Consider the following 19,867-nt stretch of genomic DNA (forward strand, 5'->3'; position numbering starts at 1 on the left):
ACAATCGGTGGTGAACAGTGACTTTGATCAATAACTTCGTTATTTCCTATGCTAAGATTAAAGGCCGTTCTTTCGCCTTTTTAGATAAAACGTTTCCCACTTTGATGACTTTGATTGGCTATAGGTAAGGAAAGTTACCAAAAAAGTTGCGTCCATAAATTGTTATGTTTTATTATTTTTCTATTACGATAAACTATCGTTTGACCGTAACCTTTTTTTTAACATTTCAAAATATATAAATTGCATTAAATAAAAATATATAAGCATCTAGTCGCAGAACTCAAACTTGATAATCCAAAATGATAGTTTAAGTTGATTGCATCTCCCCTTGATGATATTTACACTCTCAGCATCTATCCAGATCTCCACCTGTTCATTGGGGCATATATTCGTCACTATGGGGGGTGCATCTTCGCGGCTCACCACGGCCCACTTATCCGTCGTAATATCAGCATTCTGCAGTTCCAGAAGCTCGAAAATTGACTGCAAACACTTCTCGACCTTTGGCCATGTAACTCTGGCCGGTGTCAAGTGTAGGAAGTCTATGAGACTGGTGGCCTGATACGACTCCATGGCGCATACGTTGCGCCCCACCCAGTCCATCGTATCCTCGTTTGCCGCTGCAATGTAAAGCCGCCCATTGTATTCGATAACCGGAGTCACCTCATTGAAATCCAAGCAGCGAACATTTCTGAAGTCCAAAAAAATCCCAAAGAACTCTTCCAACAAATCGCAGAAGTTTTTCTCACATTCTGAGGAAGATATAACCACGACAAACGGCCTGTTCTCTGGGAGAATGTTAACGTACGGGGGCCGCTGACCATTCATAACATCAGGTTCCATTTCGATTTCAGATTTAACCGGGCGTGGTCGGGACTTTATTCCGCACCCTCCCATACCGCATGCCTCCTGCATATCTCCATACGAGGGGTTTTCTACACTCTCCTCACTCGATTCAAGAACCTTTTTGAACCTATTTTCAAAAGACGGAATATTCAGTCACTGAATTTTGATTTCCTATTCCTAATACTTACCGTTTAGTCTCAATGGTTTTTTCATGCTCTTGGGCTTTTCGTTTAATACCTCGCTTGCAATCAATAGGGGATGGCTGGATGGATTTGCCACTAGATCCCGAGGATAGCTCACTGCCGGAAGATTCACTTCCTTCGAGCGACACAACGTCAATACTTGGGTCTGACACCGAATTATCGACCAATGGAACCGCAATATCCTCGGCTTGAAGAGAGAATAGTATCAAGCCCACAAAATTGTTGCCTTCATAGCAAGACACAACCGGCTTAATTTGTTTGGTTTTGCCTAGACCAGCAACTTCTGTTAATAGATCTGAATCGGACCACGTTACATCAGAAGCACAAATCTCCAATGTTTCCACCTGAATATCGAGAAGGCTCTGAAGCTCAGTCTTTAGCTCGTGTACGGTAGCTGAGATTGGGAGCTTCATAACCAATGGCTGGAAAAGAACACTTGGTCACGATTATGAAAAGTTATATCCTCACGTTTACTAACCTTTCCGGATTGCATGATCAATTGAACAGTCAACATGTTTTTACTTTTGTTTTTCTCTTTTTTGATTTTCAGAAGTAAACTTTTTGTTTTATTTTTGATGTTGACTGTATGACTTCACGAATTAGAATGATTCAAGTACTGTACCCCCTTGACCAGGTCGAATTTTACAAACATCCCAGGCCTTCTTGGATCTCAAAAAGTGTGAATTGACTTCGTCTATCTGAAAGTACTAGATACTTTGGAAAATAAACTGAGTAGTATGCAATTGCCAAATCTTTCTGTCTCTTTTTAATAAGTGAATTATTAAGAATTTTCGTTAAAATAGTTGAAAAACTAAGAGATTTTTTAATAGAACCCAAGTAAATTCGTTACTTTCTACGCAAATGTCATAAAAATTTATATTTCTTAGTTTAATACAACTATTAATGACTGTGCCGAATTAAACTAAGATCGGGCGACTATATCATATAGCTCCCATAGGAACAATCGGTGGTGAACAGTGACTTTGATCAATATCTTCGTTATTTCCTAAGCCGTTCCATTGAACAAATTTTGTATTCTTCTTGTTCGGTAAAACAAAATAAAAAATTTGTTGTTCTATCTTCATCTAAACAGAAAATTTGTATAATAGTGCATAGGACAGAAAAAATAATGTATATAGGACAGATCAAAAGGTCCTTATACTTATCTATAAGTAATGTTTCCAACTTCCTAGCAGGCTATCCTTTTCACCAACCGGGGTTGGAGTCTTCGCTGAGCTTTTGAGCTCTGAGTTCAGAGCTTTTGCGTTTACTTTAGGGTAGAAGGGCACATAACCACCCCCAAAAATGTCAAATTCTCTGCATATGTGAAAAAGTGTATGTGTGTGTGTGTGTCTTATTCACACACAGATCGGGGTGTGCGTGTGCGTGTGGAAATTATGCTGATGTACTCACGACTCGCAGGGCAAATGCCAACTGAAATTTATGCTCGCCTGATCAAAAATCTACCATGAAAGAATGTGTACGAGTATGTGACTAGCAATACACATGCAAGGCCAGGATGTGTGAGTGTACTGCGACCTTGAGTAAAAGGAGGATTCAACCCTAACTCCGGAGTTTAAAAAAAAAAACCACCACCACCTTTGGTGCTCTTTGTAACAACGTAGTAATGAGCTTCTGGTCTCGGCATTCTGAGTGCCTGTTAGACTAAGGTTGCTCCTAGTTACGACGTAACTGTCATGCACAGCTGCACTACTCTCGCCCGTTGGCCGTTATGTAATCGACCCACAACCACCACCCAGATGTCAGCGTCAGCGTCAGTGGTAACGTCAAAACCCGGCCCAGCTGGTGGGCGGGCAGGCAATCGCAATCGTACACGCCCTTGTCGTACGGGCATGAAGCCAGAGGCATGCGCAATGGCTTTGCCAAGGCAACAGAACGTGCTGTCCCTCCTGTTCGCCTGTTCATCCTTGGGCGTTACCTTAAGAAGGGTTAAACCGCTGATGGACACGTGTCTATTTTAATGTGCTGCCGCAGTGCTGCTGCTGTTGCAGAGGTTCGTGCTCGGGTTCTTGGCAAAAAACCCAAAGAACCAGTCGGGTCAGCTAGGTAAGGTTTTGACGCCACCCAACGCCCGCAATGCGCTAATTGAGACGCCCCGCACTAAGCATTATTGGACCTGATGAAGGTTACGCATCTGACCCACCCACTTGGGCGGGCAGTCTGCCAGTCCGCGAGTCAGCTGGCACTTATACTCGCAAGCAGTGGCGTCACCCATCTTTTGACGTGGCCAGTGGTTGTTTCGTTTCAGGCAACGACCACGTCTCTGCTCTGAAAACTCACCCTTAAAACACAGAGGACATTTCAATGCGAACACACCCCTCGCACAATGAGAGACTTTCGCTTTCGATGCCAACATTTTTCAGCGACTCTCACGGATGACGCGCATTGGAATGCGATGCCATCGCGTGCTGTGCCTTCTGTGCGCCGCTTACAAAACTTCAAATGGAATTTCCTTTCGTTTGACTGTAGATTGAAGTGTCTTTTTGAATGCCTTGTCCCATTTTATTTGGTCAACTGTTGCTCTGGCTAACAATACTAAATGAAGAGGTGTTTTTTTTTATACCTAAAATGTTTGAAACTTTTACAATTTTAATGTGGGATAGTTATAAAACTAATGTATTAGGTGATATTTCATTAAAGATTCTTGTGCCTAAAACTTGTTTAACACTCTTTGCTAGTTTACTTTTTGTACTTATATTCTTTTGGACTTCAAATTTGAATATGTAGGAATTTACTAATAAATTCTAATTAAATAATAATTTAATTAGTTTTTTTTAATTAAATTTATAAATAATTTTTATATTCTATAGGTTTATATTTTGAATAATTGAAAAAACCAAGAGAATATTTTTTTTTAACATAGTATGTAACACCAAATTATTTTTCAATTTTAAAATAAACCCAGTTTATTTACACTTATTTTCGGAATACATTGAAAAAAAAATTTTTTTGTTTTATATTTAAGGATTGTTCCAGCACTGAGCCCTTAAAATCAGGCGTCCCTAGAGATAGCGACTTGGCCCCCAATTATACCTCATACACCGCCAACCAGCAGGATGAGCTGCTCCTGATTGCCACTTATCCAGACTCCTCGGTGGCATCGGAAATCATCCAGGATCAACGCTAACTTTTGAAACCATGGCCTCGCAAATTGAATGTCTCAGGCAACACGAATAAGTCGCAGCATATGACTTTTGCTACTCGGAGGCGCAATTGTCCCCCAGTCAACCTCAATTGAACGCTTCTCCGCTTGACAGGCGTTCAACCTAAAGGTCTGGAGAACTCAGCTAAACTTAAAATTCTGCAAAATGCAGCATTTCCAGAACAAGTTTTTACGCAGAATTCTTAAAGCGCGTCCTTACGTGCGTAACTCAGTCATCCACAGAGACCCTAACATCCAGTTAATTAAGTGCAAGATCCGCAGATGTGGCATTCGTTACCTCTCCAATGATAATGCACTGGCACTAATCCTGCGGATTAGACGTCTGAAGACAAGTCACCCACTTCATCTGCCATTTAGACCAGAGACGGACTGGTGATTCCACCCCCATTTAACGATTATCTTTGACAATATCTGCTTATTGTACATTTAGGATAAAAGTTAAAAATTTTTAGAAAGTGATAAGCAGATAGCAAATAGTATAAGGTTCTTTCTTTTCTTTGCTATTTTAGTAAATTTTCAATCCTTTCAATTTCGACAAACTAGCAAAACTAGCAACATTCAGATTAAATCGTCATCGGTTCGACTCAGATCTTCGAACTGTATTCGCCGCACAGCAGCGCTTTTTGGTATTTCATTCGAAATACACAACAGCGCCTCTAGTGTTCGTGTTAATGCTGGAATGAAAGGTAGATGGTCCTTTAAAGAATTCAAATAAATGTCGCTCTAGCAAGAATACAGTGGGTTATTATTTGTATTCTTCTTTGGACCCGAATACAGTGTTGGGAAGTGCGACGAGATTAATGTTGGAAAATGATGAATGTTACTCGGATAGTGGCGGTAATTTTAAAAAATCCCTCCCAATCTCATATAAATAAACCTAAAATGAATTAAAATCAGGCAAAAGTTTTTTGTACTTGTATGAAAAATTATTGTTATTATTATTAAAATATAGGATATAGTTATAAACTATCAACCTAACTATATTTTATAAGCACTGGCAACTAAGGCCTTCGGCTTAGACGAAAACTACATCCATACACTAGCCTGGGATTCGAACCCGGATCCTCGTTGTTCAGTTGACTAAATGACTGGGCCACTTAGACAACTCATCTACCGAGGACTGCTGTGTGAAACATAGTTTCTATAAAGTCGATAAAATGTTTTTGTATTAAACATTCAGTTTATAATTACTTTAATACAAATTGTAAGTTTCTCTAATAAATAGCATCTCCCAAGTCAACAGAGAAATATGTTTCCGGCCCTTTTAAATGTCACGTCTAACTTTTATAATCTGCTGTTTGTCCACCCTCGGACTGATTGCAGAAGGAGATCTCCCTCGCTCTCTCACATATATAAACCTAATATAAGTTAAAATCAGACAAAAGTTAATACAAATTTTAAGTTTCTCTAACTATTTTTATTACGTATACGCCTCATTGCGTTGGTTGTGTTTACCTTAGGGAACACGAACACTAAAGCGGCAATAAGTAGCAAACGATACAGACAAAAGGTTAAATGCCACGAAAAGATAGAGATTGACAAATAATCTAATTAGCCGCTAGTAAGATGAGTTTTCGCTGTCAAAAGACGAATGCGTCTAATTTCAACGCCCCAAATGAAACTAAACCAACTAAAAGAGGGAGGAAAACACATTGACACTATGTCAAAATGTCAAAGGGAAAGGTAATAAATAGCATCTCCCAAGTCAACAGATACTCAGCTGAGCTAACTACGCCGATGCGGACAGCTGGCGGAGCTATGGTTCTTATGCTGCGTGCATTTCCCATTTCCGCGGCGGCGGTGTCGGCTTTTTGTCAATACGAATGCGACAAATTCCTTGGAGAACACTTGACGACATTCGTACGAACTCTTTGCTCTGGCCCTGTCTCCGAAATCTAATTAGCTGGATACTTCATTAACCACAGCCGACAATCAAGAAATGAGTAATTAACTTGCGCCTGGGAGCTAAAGATGGAGCCAACTTCTCTCCTCCTCATTGCCATCTTCGTGTGCAGTTAATATTTCATAATTGAGCAATTTATTTTCGCCTCTTTGACTCTGACAGGATCAAAGACAGAAGCCGAAAGAGTCTCCTATAAAACGGTCGGTGTATGCAAATTTAATGCCCAGTTAGCTGACAAATCGAAGCATTTTCTAGCGAATGAGTAGGCCATGTGTGTGGCATACATATATCTCACTAACATTTTGCCCCCAGTTTGAAAATAGAACACATATAGATTTATAAAAAACATAATCACACCAAGGTAAGATTAGTAAATTGCATTAAACGCTTTCCAGTTGGTTAATATTCACTTCTTTAGTAGTAATCAAATACCAGTAACCAAGATGAATTTAAAGAAATATAGTCCCGGTGTCCTTATTGGCAACTGGTTCGAAACTGCGCGAGCTAAAGAGGTAAGTCGAAAAGGATATCAGAGGATATTATATCTATACGATTTAATTTGCAGTTGAAAGTTAACGACATGCAAAAGCAACGTGGCCACAAGAAGCTGCTTTTGGATGAAACTCGCTCATTGTACGATCGTTTTCGTCTTAGGACAATTTTGGGCCCACCCCAGGAATATGTGGTCTTTGGCGGGGTAATGCAATTGATACCGGTACGAATAAATCTTACCGATACCCACATGTCGGACATTAAACTTGCCCTCTCGCTGGTCATCAATCAGCAAATGCTGCACAAACACAGTCAGACAATCAATGAACTCTGCGAATTGAGTTTAGCTCCAGCTCCGAATCCCTGTTTACGTAACTCCTTTCGCATTGTCAGTCCAGCCAATGGACTCGAACGTCCGACAGGGAATTATGTAACCTATGGCGAAAAGTTTCGTTTACAATGCATGGAACCAATCGATGATCCAATGTATCTATATAGTGCTCAGAAACTATGCAATCTGACGCCAGCCGTCAATAGATGTTATTCCACATCGAAGAATGGTGAAGAAAGTCTGCCACTTGGTATTATAGCTGGCAAGGTAAGTGCAGCAGAAACTTATTCAACTTTCATAAATTTAAATATATCTTTTGCAGAACTGTGGAGTAAATGCTCTAGTACCTGGCGCCAATGCCAATTTCTTTTGCATTCACTACGATTTGACTCGCCGCATCGAGAGCGAAGGACTTCCCATTCCTGTAGGTTTACACTTTTTGTTTATTTTCAACTTGATGGAATTACTCTCTTAATTTTTAGATTGATACTCCACTGGTTATTGTTCATGCCGTAACCAATCGAAATCTGGCCTCTGAGAATGTTGTTCTTAATACACTTTTTGGACCAGAGTTAATGGTTTCTGTGCAGAATTATCGAAATATATTCAAACGCGAAACCTGGAAAAATCATTGGCAATTTACCTACATGGCTAACTAGTTAAATGAATCATTTACATTTAGGGTACTTCTATATATTTATAGGAATTCAATTTAGAATAAACCTTCCACATATGCTACCTGATATATATACATACATATGTTTTGAGTGTCATAAAACTGACTATATTGTCTGTTTGCTTGTCCGTTGACAATGTCAAAACACAGACTCTACTTTCGTGGTGAATCCACAAGGAAACTCATCGTAAATTTTATTTGATTGTCGCCCTGCCAGTGTGGCAATGCCAAGAATCTAAAGTGGAAATTTATGCCTATGCCATAATATAGTTTGTGGAGTCAACGAGCCATGTGAGTGATTTGTTGAATGACTAAGAGAGGGGCGAGTGGTGGACCAGAGGGAAATGTCAGAAGTTGCGCCATTTTATGTTTGTGATAAATTAATTAAAATTAGACAATAACTGCTAGAGAAAGCATACTAATTAGCTGGAGACGATCGACAAGAGATCCCAACTCTGTAGACATCATCTTGTCGAACATGTCAGCGCAACAAATTTCAATTAGTTCACGCTTCACTTATTCGTCGGCAGACATAAGAGGCAAGAAAAAACTAAAGACGCAGTGTTCCTCCTTGTAATCTCAGGAAGAAAGTCTGCTGAGAATTGGGGATCTGCCGCACATGGCATTGCCTTACCACATGTACAATGTACTAAGTATAATTAATTTCTACAAATCTCATTGTAAAATGCTGCATTAATTGAGGGCAAGGGTCGCCACCCAAATGGCTATGATTTTGTGGTAGTCCTTTGGGAATAAGCTGAATAAAGTTCAAATGTAATTTCCCCATTTTTTATTTTTGGACACTGATCTCTCTCTCTTTCTCCTATAACCGATCCGGTTACATGTTTTCTGTAATAGATTAACCGCGGCACAGCCTCTTTTTTTGGGCGTGTTTTCACTCTCAAGGCAGCGCACATAATTTCACACTGCCCCTCTTCAAGTGCCGCCTCTTGCCACCGTTTTGTTGGTTGAGCATCTGTTGAGTCCTCCTCCTCCTTCTCCTTCTGTGTATCCCTCCTCTTGTCCTTCAAGTGTCTGCGCGTGTTTCGTTTTCATCTTTTGTATCTTATTTCTTAGAGTCTCCGAGCTGCATGTTACTTATGCAGAATGATTTACTGTGACGCGTGACAGATTTACAAGTTGCATTTACTACATTAATTTATCATAAATATCGTTAAAAGACATTTGGGGAATTATTAGAAAAAAGACATAATTTTTGAAAATGCCAAAAAAAAAACTTCCGTTTCTAAAAGAGGCAAGTTCAAGTTGATTCTTTTTCCTGTTCTCTCACGTGCCACGTATTCTTTCACACCTGCCACATCATTAGAGCTGAAATTGCATCTTTATATATTGGTTTAGATCTTAAAATGCTCTCTATTTTAGTTGGATTGTTTTAAATTAAAGACTTTCAAGTTTATTATAAACTTTCTTATATTACGTTAATCGAAATACCATTTGTTTATCTTGGTGGAAAAATCCGCAATCGATTGACCCTTTCTTTTCCTATAAAGATTCTTTTCTGAAATCTTGTTATATTAACAAAATCTACAATATGTAGGAAAGGGGGCCCAGTTGTGCCTCTGGATCAGTTATGACATTCTCAAATATTTTTGAAATGCGGTACTGAATGAGAGTTTGAGCCCTGTAAATCTTGTTCGTTAGACGTTCTGCAGTTTTTGGACAGACACCAACGTTAATAATCGCATTGTAAATACGCGTACCAAACATCGTGTTGAAAAACTGCGAAAGTGACATGGACGACGAGGAATTAAAATCGTTGTCATTTATGACCATTGGAGGAAAGTTTCCTTTGTGTTTTTCATTGTTTTTGCATTGAAGGCCTTTATAATAAATAAACCATTAAATCACAACAATTCGTGTGACATTCCTTACAGATTTTCTTATTTTCAGTGAATTTCTTAAGGTGACTCATAACTGGGCCACTTTTTTTTCGGCCTAAAAAAAGTTATCCAAATTAAATCTGTTCCAAAATTTGTTGAGTAACTCAAATAAACATACATTCTTTGGAAAAAAGTTGCGTTTGGTTAATATTTAAATGTTAAACGTCTTAATTTTTCATTTCCCGGAACTGAGGACAAAATTTTGAGGTTTTTCAAATCCCGGGTCATAACTCCCCCCTATATAAGCTATAACAGTCGATTCCAAAAAGTCGCATCACTCGTTGCTCTACTTAATTTAGGTTTAGATCAAAAATAATGAAACTTTTGTTAAAACAATTGCGCAAGAATGTTCTAATACTTAGTTTTCCGAAATTAAATGGTATTTGGAAATAGACATTTCAAAAGGCATCAACGAAATGAATTCCACAAAAAACGTAGCTAAGTATGACCAAGGCTGGGCAGCTGCTTATTGAATTTAATATGAATTTTTTTTAGATATTTGCTTTCAATAATTTATTTAGTTTAAGTTCATTCATTAGTCAACTGAACAAAGAGGATCCGGGTTCGAATCCCAGGCTAGTGTACGGATGTAGTTTTCGTCTAAGCCGAAGGCCTTAGTTGCTAGTCATTCTAAAATATAGTTAGGTTGATAGTTTATAACTATATCCTATACTTTAATAATAATAAAAATTCATTCAAACAATAAATTGCATGTTAGTTATTTTTAGCGATTTAGATTAACATGTATTTAATAAATTAATTAACAAATATGGCTGCATCTCTGATACGAATCCTGGCGAATCGGCCTTTTCCTGGATTCCAATTTTTTAAAGACTCTGTAGAATTGTTTTAAACTTTTACTAATTAAATAATATTTTAGTTTTTCCAGAATTTGTATTTATATATGATAATATTTAAATGATAATAATAGATTTTAACTTGATTAATCTATTTTGTTAATTAAAAATGTTTATTTTCATTTAATTTTCTTTCTCTTATACCCGATCCAGTTTCATGTTTTCCGGATCGGTTATCATATTTTTTAAGGAAGAATCGAAAATTACTTTTTCAGATGCTCAAAATCTAATTTATATAACATAAATTTACCCTAAGCCAAAAATGAAAAAAAAGACTGAAAATTAAGTAGCTTATCATACTAAATATGACTAGACTATGAAGTAAAAGCAACTCTATTTAGAGGAGTCGTGGCTTCTTTTAAGATCTGAAATTGAGATCATTTGTGACTACTTTAATCAGAAAGAGGATTTTTAAAAGGTTTTCACGGTTTGCTTATAATTATATCCCATAGAAAAAAGATTTAGTTAGTGTATTTACTTATTCGTTAAATCATTTAATAAATTTTTACTGATTTGTAACACATTTGAGCCATTTCTGGTATATGTATGTATCTTTGTGTTGCGTTTTTTTAATGATTATGAAGCGATGACATAAATATCGTATGCAGGCGACTCGTGTGCAATGAAATGGCAGCGAAAACAAAAATAATTTGCACATCTACATAATTAAGATACAGTTGAAAATAATGTTTTTATGACTTTTTAATGTACTTTCTAAATTTTACATGCATTTTTGAGCAGCCAATTAGACAAGACCAAATGGTCTTGGTCACAATCCCATAAGACAGAGAGACAAATAAACAACAACAACAAAAAAATGCACATACGAAACAACTGAGCACACTCAATCAGAGAAATAAAAAAAACCCCCCAAAAAATACACAATATATTTGAGCGGAAGAAGATACAAATGTAGAAATATATGACAATATTTTGTATCTATTGACATATAAAACACAATGAGATGTGGTTTTTGGTTTGAATTTTGTTGCCACGGAAACCGTACGAAGACATTGTTTCGGGCATGGTTGTTGCATTTTTATGTGCCATGAAATTAATTTACGATTACGACAATTTAAATTTTTAAAATGACACTAAAAATATGTTAACAACTTTGGCTGCCGACGCCGACGCCGATGCCGATGCCGTCTGTCGCATTGTCGCAACGAAAGTGTTAAAAAGCCCTTGCCACCAAATGTGGCCTGGGATTTATGATGAGTTGTTGTTGTTGTTGTTCTGCCAGGGGGGGTGGATGACACATTGTTCCCGTTATTTCCTTTACCCCAACATTGAAGTGTTGAGTTTATGTTTCGTTTCATATTTTGCTTTGAATGCATTTAATTTCTATAAAAAGGCGCAGGAAGAGTCACTTCAGGGGAAGGCAACAACAACGTCTTATGATGTGGCACTGACGTTTATGTGGTGCCAGCACCATGGTTAAGGGGCAAGGGGGGATGGGGCGATGGGGTGTAGGCGTGGGCGTGAGGGTTGGAACTCATTCACGGCTTATTGACAACAAGTTTTAAGTGGCTGTTACTTTATGAACTTATTAAAGGAAGTTGTTTGCTTTTATGGACCTGACAACAAAAAAAGAAAAAAGAAAGACAACCACAAATAAAAAAAAAAACCCAACTAGAGTATAAATTCAATTTGATTTTATTTCAAACATTCAGGTGTCTCTTCGCTTAGCAATGAGATGAAAGTGATATTAAGTATGTTATGTGTTCCAGAAATAATCAGGCCAATCAGTCAGACAGAATACATTTTTTTAGCTTAAAAAACTTTATTTCTTAACAAAAAATATGAAAGCAAAACTATCTGCATGTTTTTTACTTCCAAATAATGTTCTTAAGTTTTTAAGTCTAATCAAATCAAACGAATAAAAAAAGAATATATATATATGAAAGGTTTAATTTATGCCTGATTGTCTTTTTGGGGACAATTAAAGTAATCATTTTCCATATATTGTTAGATTTGCCTTGGTCTTACAAAAATAATTTATTCAACATTATTATTTCTTTTGAACTACGAAAAAATGAATAAAATTCCCTGTCTAATTCGGTATTCCTCATATTTTTAAACAGAGTAGAGAGTTTTGTTAGAGATTTGTGAGCTGATGAAGTGGATTTTATATTTAAAACATTCTTCATCCTGTAATCAGCTCAGAGACCTTTCTTTATTTCTTTTTTACGGAATACTTATACTTGGGTTCTATTCTATTCAGTTACCGCCTTAATGCATAGGATCTTATTATTATCTAATTTTTCGCACGTAAAGAAGAAAAAATATTAAAAAAACCAAAACAAATACCTCAAAAGTATAATTTATTTTCTAGGATGTTTTTAATAACTTTAATACCGATTACTCCTTAGAAATGTTTTCTCAAACCAACTACCCTTGCACTTGTTTAATGAATGGTTCCAAAAATTCTACAGTAAAGAGTTTTTTGAAATAAATTTCTGCCTTTTTCTTATTTTTGAAGACTAACAAGCTCTCAATTTTAAATATTTAATTTTCTAAATTTACTATAATGACGCTAATTTTGTTTTGAAAATATACGACAACAAATCAGAGGGGAATTACAAAATTCTTTGTTATTTCCATGGATTCGCTATTCTTACTTATAAGTATTTTCAAGGGACTTAACATAAAATTCATTATATATCGAATTTTTTTTTTAAAACGAAGCTCTTTTACACAGGTTTCACTGTATTTTTTATAAAAGCCTTATAAATGCTTTCTTGCTAAATTGCTGAATGATGTTTTTCAGGATAAAGTAGTTTTTTCCGGCTAAATTGCAAAGTTTGATTTAAATTTCAAATAAGTCGTAATCTAACCAGTTATAATATTTTAACTTATCAGTGTTTTAATCTTTATTTTTGACAATATGGAAGATTACCAAATATATTAAGTATGTTCCCTATAAACCATGTTACATAATTTTGCCAACGCGTTACATGTAAATAAACGAAATCCAATACATATTTTTTGAAGTGTATAGCAATCACTATCCATTTTGATGGCCCTTCATTAATACTGTCTGATTAGAAAATTATATATTTATGATCGTTTGTGGAAATAAAGAAATGGCAGTGTTGAAACAAATGATGGATTGACATCAATCCACAGCCAACAACAACAACACACAACCAGCACACACACATCCCAGAATCACGTTGTTGGTGGTGGAGGCAAGCAGCCAAAGGGCCAATACCAAAAACCCACTCAACTAGTCAGCCAGCAAGCCAAACACCGCTGAAAATCCTAAATCCTGCCAGGCAACAATGAAGGGCAACGTCACATTGTACAACAACAACAGCAACAACAACAATTGTATTTTTTGTTTTGTGTTGTTGTTATTGTTGCTGCTGCTGCTGATTCTTTTGTTGCCGCATTGCCTTTAAAATGTGTTATTCCGCTGATGTTTCCTTCTCCTTCTCCTGATGCTGCTCCACCATTCTTTTTGTTGTTGTTTTGTGTCATAGCGCACTTTATTTTTATTTCCCACACTCGAGTGCGAAAAAAAGGAGAAGAAAACACACACACACACACAGAGAGAGAAAGAGAACAGAAAACAACATTCATAAAATATGCATTATGCAATCTAAGCTCGTGTGAGCGTTGCTAAATATTTTATGCACATGTATTGCACAACACCAAAACACACACACACACACACACACACATACACATTTAGGGATATGTTTTGTACATAAATATATACATATATAATAATTATATGTATATGTATGTATGTATATTTTGTTTAGTTTATTGTCTTGTTTTCTTTTCTCCCCTCCATCTCTCTGGTTTTTTTTTTTTTTTTTTTTTGTGGCGAAATCATTAATAAGAGACAGACAAACAAATTAACAAATTTTTTATGCCACTGCAAATATTCCATGCCCCAGCGAAGACAAATGGCCTGAGTCATATGTATGTAGCAACTAAATGTCACCCCTTCCCCTCCCCCACCCCATCGGATATTGTTATGACAAATACGAGTATAATAATAAAAGCATTAAGCAAAGTTCTTGTTATTTTTTTAAATAGCATATGCCATTTAACACATTGAGCTGGGCATTTCGGGGTTATTCCATATTTAATGCGCATAAATTTCAACTTAAATTGCGCGCGCAATGAACAAAACACAAAAACACACACAAAAAAATGGAAATGAAAATGAAAATCGCATGCTGAGGGGCCTCAGGGCCCAGACCCTAGCCCCGGCAGAGAAAAGCAAAAAAGAAATCAACTGGCGCCGCCCACTAGTTGGGTGGCTGATCCCCTCAGTTTCTTCTCTTCAATCAGACTTTGCCAATTAGCATTCTCTCTCTGTGTGTGTGTGTGTTCGTGTGTGTGTCTTTTTTTTACGCTTCGTTTATTTTGATTTGCTTAAGCAGACAGCTTCAAAAATATATATATAGTTAATGCTTATATATCTTTTGGTATTATGAAACTATTAAATTATGAGCAAAATGTTGTTGCTCTTTGATCTGCCAGCCAAATTGTATCTGCGAGATACATACATACATATGTATCTTTTGTATACATTTCTTTTCATTTTGTTTTTTGTTTTTATGACTGACCGCTAATTCGGTTTACTCTTTGTTGTTGGCCCTCTTTGTGTGTGCCTCGTTTACGGCCTTTTAATGAGCATTATGTGCGTTTAATTTATGTCTCAATTTTGCGCATATTAAAATCTTTATTTTGTGATTTTCAACTGAATTTGGTTTTGAGGGTGCGCAACAACAAGCAAAACCAAAAGAAAAGAAAAAAACAACTTAATCATTTCTGTTCATTATTACTACAACATAAATCTATTGGCAGATTAATTTGCCAAAAATTAATTACAAGATACTTACAAGGGAAGAGATTTTTAATCAAAAATCGAATGTTCAAGTTATCTTTTTCAAAGTTTATTATTATTATAGTTAGAAAATTTTGCTTCCTTTACATTTAAAATTAGAGAGAAACGATTTGAGTACTTTTCATTTTGACATTAATACATTAAAACTTCAAAGTAACAAACTTCGTTGTAATAAAAAACTCCAAATAACAAATTTCCTGGCAAGTCTCTTAAAAAAAGCAAAGAAAATAAAATCATAAGATATAACAATGAATTTTGCGTTTCTCCTCTGATTTGTTAAGCGACTAGCAATTCTTTGTAATAAATTATATGGCGTTTTTTTTAGACAAATTCCTATTAAAAACATATTTTTTAAACCTCTAATTCAGATGATTTCTCGCCGATTTCAAAAAGTTTGATCTTTATTTACTTTTTGCATATAAGCTTGACAATGATTTCGCAATGTGAAAATATAGATTGGAATTCTGAATATCTGCTTTTGCTTCTGTTTAATATCTAATTAAGTAAAGCGAAACCATCTAATTTTTTCGGGTTTTAAAAAAACTTGTATCATTCGACTGAAAATTCGATTCTTTTGTGTAGTTTAAGAGAAACCAGAGGGCCGGAGCTAACTTCGACCGTGTCAAAGTTTGTATACCCTTGCAACTTTTTTGTTTCTCTTTCCTTACCTATATCCATCAAAGTGGAAAAACGTTTGGGAAAGAACGGCCTACAATTTTAGCATAGGAAATAACGAAGTTATTGATCAAAGTCACTGTTTACCACCGATTGTTCCTATGGGAGCTATATGATATAGTCACCGGATCTTAGTTTAATTCGGCACAGTCATTAATGGTTATATTAAACTGAGAAATAACAAATTTGCATGACATTTGCGTAGAAAGTAACGAATTTACTTGGGTTCTATTCAATAATCTCTTAGTTTTTCAACTATTTTAACGAAAATTCTTAATAATTCACTGATTAAAAAGAGACAGAAAGATTTGGCAATTTCATACTGCTCAGTTTATTTTCGAAAATATCTAGTACTCTCAGCTGGACGGAAGCAATTCACACATTTTTGAGATCCAAGAAGGCCGGGGATGTTTGTAAAATTCGACCTGGTCAAGGGGGTACAGTACTTGAATCATTCTAATTCGTGAACTCATACAGTCAACATCAAAAATAAAATAAAAAGTTTACTTCTGAAAATCAAAAAAGAGAAAAACAAAAGTGAAAACATGTTGACTGTTCAATTGATCATGCAATCCGGAAAGGTTAGTAAACGTGAGGATATAACTTTTCATAATCGTGACCAAGTGTTCTTTTCCAGCAATTGGTTATGAAGCTCCCAATCTCAGCTACCGTACACGAGCTTAAGACTGAGCTTCAGAGTCTTCTCGATATTCAGGCGGAAACATTGGAGATTTGTGCTTCTGATGTAACGTTTGCCGATTCAGATCTATTAACAGAAGTTGCTGGTCTAGGCAAAAACAAACAAATTAAGCCGGTTGTGTCTTGCTATGAAGGCAACAATTTTGTGGGCTTGATACTATTTTCCCTTGGGGGCGAGGATTTCGCCGATCCATTAGTCGATAATTCGGTGTCAGACTCAAGTATCGAAGAAAGTGAATCTTCCGTCATTGAGCTATCCTCGGGATCTAGTGGCGAATCCGTCCAGCCAACCACTATTGATTGCAAGCGAGGTATTAAACGAAAAGCCCAAGAGCATGAAAAAACCATAGAGACTAAACGGTAAGTGTTAGGAATAGGAAATCAAAATTCAGTGACTGAATATTCCGTCTTTTGAAAATAGGTTCAAATATGTTCTCCAATCGAGTGAGGAGAGTGTAGAAAAAAGCCCCTCGTATGGAGATATGCAGGAGGCATGCGATATGGGAGCCTGCGGAATGAAATCCCGACCACGCCCTGTTAAACATGAAATCGAAATGGAACCTGATGTTATAAATGGTCAGCGGCCCCCGTACGTTAACATTCTGCCAGAGAACAGGCCGTTTGTTGTGGTTATATCTTCCTCAGAATGCGACAAAAACTTTTGCGGCCTGTTGGAAGAGTTCTTTGGGATTTTTATGAATTTCAGAAATGTTCGCTGCTTGGATTTCAATGAGGTGACTCCGGTGATCGAATACAATGGCCGGCTTTACATTGCAGCGTCTAACGAAGATACTATGGACTGGGTGGGGCGCAACGTATGCGCCATGGAGTCGTATCTGGCCACCAGTCTCATAGACTTCCTACACTTGACACCGGCCAGAGTTACATGGCCAAAGGTCGAGAAGTGTTTGCAGTCAATTTTCGAGCTTCTGGAACTGCAGAATGCTGATATTACGACGGATAAGTGGGCCGTGGTGAGCCGCGAAGATGCACCCCCCATAGTGACGAATATATGCCCCAATGAACAGGTGGAGATCTGGATAGATGCTGAGAGTGTAAATATCATCAAGGGGAGATGCAATCAACTTAAACTATCATTTTGGATTATCAAGTTTGAGTTCTGCGACTAGATGCTTATATATTTTTATTTAATGCAATTTATATATTTTGAAATGTTAAAAAAAAGGTTACGGTCAAACGATAGTTTATCGTAATAGAAAAATAATAAAACATAACAATTTATGGACGCAACTTTTTTGGTAACTTTTTTTACCTATAGCCAATCAAAGTCATCAAAGTGGGAAACGTTTTATCTAAAAAGGCGAAAGAACGGCCTTTAATCTTAGCATAGGAAATAACGAAGATATTGATCAAAGTCACTGTTCACCACCGATTGTTCCTATGCGAGCTATATGATATAGTCACCCGATCTTAGTTTAATTCGCCACAGTCATTAATAGTTGTACTAAACTAAGAAATATAAATTTTTATGACATTTGCGTAGAAAGTAAAGAAGTTATTGACAAAAGTCACTGTTTTCGACCGATCGTCGAAAAATAAAACAGGATTTAGTCATTGGGTTCTATTCAATAATCTCTTAATTTTTCAACTATTTTAACGAAAATTCTTAATAATTCACTTATTAAAAAGAGACAGGAAGATTTGGCAATTGCATACTACTCAGTTTATTTTCGAAAGTATCTAGTACTTTCGGTTAGACAGCAGCAATTCACACATTTTTGAGATCCAAGAAGGCCTGGGATGTTTGTAAAAATCGACCTGGTCAAGGGGATACAGTACTTCAATCATTCTACTTCGTAAACTCAAACAGTCAACATCAAAAATAAAACAAAAAGTTTACTTCTGAAAATCAAAAAAGAAAAAAACAAAAGTGAAAATATGTTGACTGTTCAATTGATCATTCAATCCGGAAAGGTTAGTAAACGTGAGGATATAACTTTTCATAATCGTGACCAAGTGTTCTTTTCCAGCAATTGGCTTTGAAGCTCCCAATCTCAGCTACCGTATACGAGCTAAAGATAGAGCTTCAAAATCTGCTCGATATTCAGGCGGAAACATTGGAGATTTGTGCTTCTGATGTAACGTTTGCCGATTCAGATCTATTAACAGAAGTTGCTGGTCTTGCCAACAACAAACAAATTAAGCCGGTTGTGTCTTGCTATGAAGGCAACAATTTTGTGGGCTTGATACTATTTTCCCTTGGGGGCGAGGATTTCGCCGATCCATTAGTCGATAATTCGGTGTCAGACTCAAGTATCGAAGAAAGTGAATCTTCCGTCATTGAGCTATTCTCGGGATCTAGTGGCGAATCCGTCCAGCCATCAACTATTGATTGCAAGCGAGGTATTAAACGGAAAGCCCAAGGACATGAAATAACCATAGAGACTAAACGGTAAGTATTAGGAATAGGAAATCAAAATTCAGTTACTGAATATTCCGTCATTTGAAAATAGGTTCAAATATGTTCTCGAATCGAGTGAGGAGAGTATAGAAAGCCCCTCGTATGGAGATATGCAGGAGGCATGCGATATGGGAGGCTGCGGAATAAAGTCCCGACCACGCCCGGTTAAATCTGAAATCGAAATGGAACCTGATGTTATAAATGGTCAGCGGCCCCCGTACGTTAACATTCTCCCAGAGAACAGGCCGTTTGTCGTGGTTATATCTTCCTCAGAATGTGAGAAAAATTTTTGCGACCTGTTGGAAGAGTTCTTTGGAATTTTTAAGGATTTCAGAAATGTTCGCTGTTTGGATTTCAATGAGGTGACTCCAGACACTGAGTACAATGGACGGCTTTACATTGCAGCGGCAAACGAGGATACGATGGACTGGGTGGCGGGCAACGTATGCTCCATGGAGACATATCAGGCCACCAGTCTTATAGACTTTCTACACTTGACACCGGCCAGAGTTACATGGCCAAAGGTCGAGAAGTGTTGCCAAGCAATTTTCGAGCTTCTGGAACAGCAGAATGCTAATATTACGACGGATAAGTGGGCTGTGGTGAGCCGCGAAGATGCACCCCCTATAGTGACAGATATTTGTCCAAATGAACAGCTTGAGATCTGGATGGATGGTGAGAGTGTCGATATCATCAAGGAAAGATGCAACAGCCTCAAATTTTGTTTTTGGATAATCAAATTTGAGTTCTGCGATTAGAATAGGACTTTATATTTTTATTTTATGCAATATATATTTTGAAATGTTAAAAA

General features: G+C 36.9%; 3 protein-coding genes across 7 annotated transcripts in view; 2 read left to right on the forward strand and 1 right to left on the reverse strand.

The window, feature by feature from the left end:
* The window catches only part of LOC111519517, a 43,365-nt gene extending 23,514 nt beyond the window's left edge, over positions 1–19,851 (forward strand). Inside the window, exons 1-3 of one of the 4 annotated variants that reach the window (XM_023180791.2) lie at positions 18,490–18,569; positions 18,626–19,047; positions 19,109–19,850. In XM_023180791.2, the coding sequence (XP_023036559.1) occupies positions 18,534–18,569; positions 18,626–19,047; positions 19,109–19,814 (1,164 nt within the window). In that variant the 5' untranslated portion in view covers positions 18,490–18,533 and the 3' untranslated portion in view covers positions 19,815–19,850. Of the gene's footprint in view, positions 1–16,572; positions 16,995–17,055; positions 17,886–18,489; positions 18,570–18,625; positions 19,048–19,108 lie in introns of those variants that run through there. The other 3 variants (XM_047011661.1, XM_047011667.1, XM_047011662.1) reach the window with 3 other exon arrangements.
* The window catches only part of LOC111519519, a 45,230-nt gene continuing 25,509 nt past the window's right edge, over positions 147–19,867 (reverse strand). The window contains exons 2-3 of the mRNA XM_047011659.1: positions 1,035–1,471; positions 147–973 (exon numbers count right to left, since the gene is read on the reverse strand). Of these exons, the coding sequence (XP_046867615.1) occupies positions 268–973; positions 1,035–1,471 (1,143 nt within the window). The 3' untranslated portion in view covers positions 147–267. The remainder of the gene's footprint in view (positions 974–1,034; positions 1,472–19,867) is intronic.
* Positions 6,424–7,702, forward strand: LOC6650808 (cilia- and flagella-associated protein 161). Of its 2 annotated transcripts, none has more exons than XM_002073689.4 (5): positions 6,424–6,497; positions 6,558–6,648; positions 6,702–7,226; positions 7,282–7,383; positions 7,442–7,702. In XM_002073689.4, the coding sequence occupies exons 2-5, from the start codon at positions 6,580–6,582 to the stop codon at positions 7,616–7,618; spliced, it is 873 nt and encodes a 290-aa protein (XP_002073725.1). In that variant the 5' UTR covers positions 6,424–6,497; positions 6,558–6,579; the 3' UTR covers positions 7,619–7,702. The 2 variants fall into 2 exon arrangements, with proteins under 2 accessions (XP_002073725.1, XP_046867650.1); XM_047011694.1 differs by having other exon boundaries at positions 6,426–6,497; positions 6,555–6,648.

Source organism: Drosophila willistoni, chromosome 3R, assembly GCF_018902025.1.
Source record: "Drosophila willistoni isolate 14030-0811.24 chromosome 3R, UCI_dwil_1.1, whole genome shotgun sequence".
NCBI classification, from domain to species: Eukaryota; Metazoa; Arthropoda; class Insecta; order Diptera; family Drosophilidae; genus Drosophila; species Drosophila willistoni.

What these genes read in the sequence shown, in the direction of transcription:
- LOC6650808 (XM_002073689.4), top strand. Translation starts at nt 6,580, where the DNA reads ATGAATTTAAAGAAATATAGTCCCGGTGTCCTTATTGGCAACTGGTTC. An exon ending in TTGGTATTATAGCTGGCAAG is followed by an intron (nt 7,227 to 7,281) that starts GTAAGTGCAGCA and finishes TATCTTTTGCAG; the next exon opens with AACTGTGGAGTAAATGCTCT. An exon ending in GCGAAGGACTTCCCATTCCT is followed by an intron (nt 7,384 to 7,441) that starts GTAGGTTTACAC and finishes CTTAATTTTTAG; the next exon opens with ATTGATACTCCACTGGTTAT.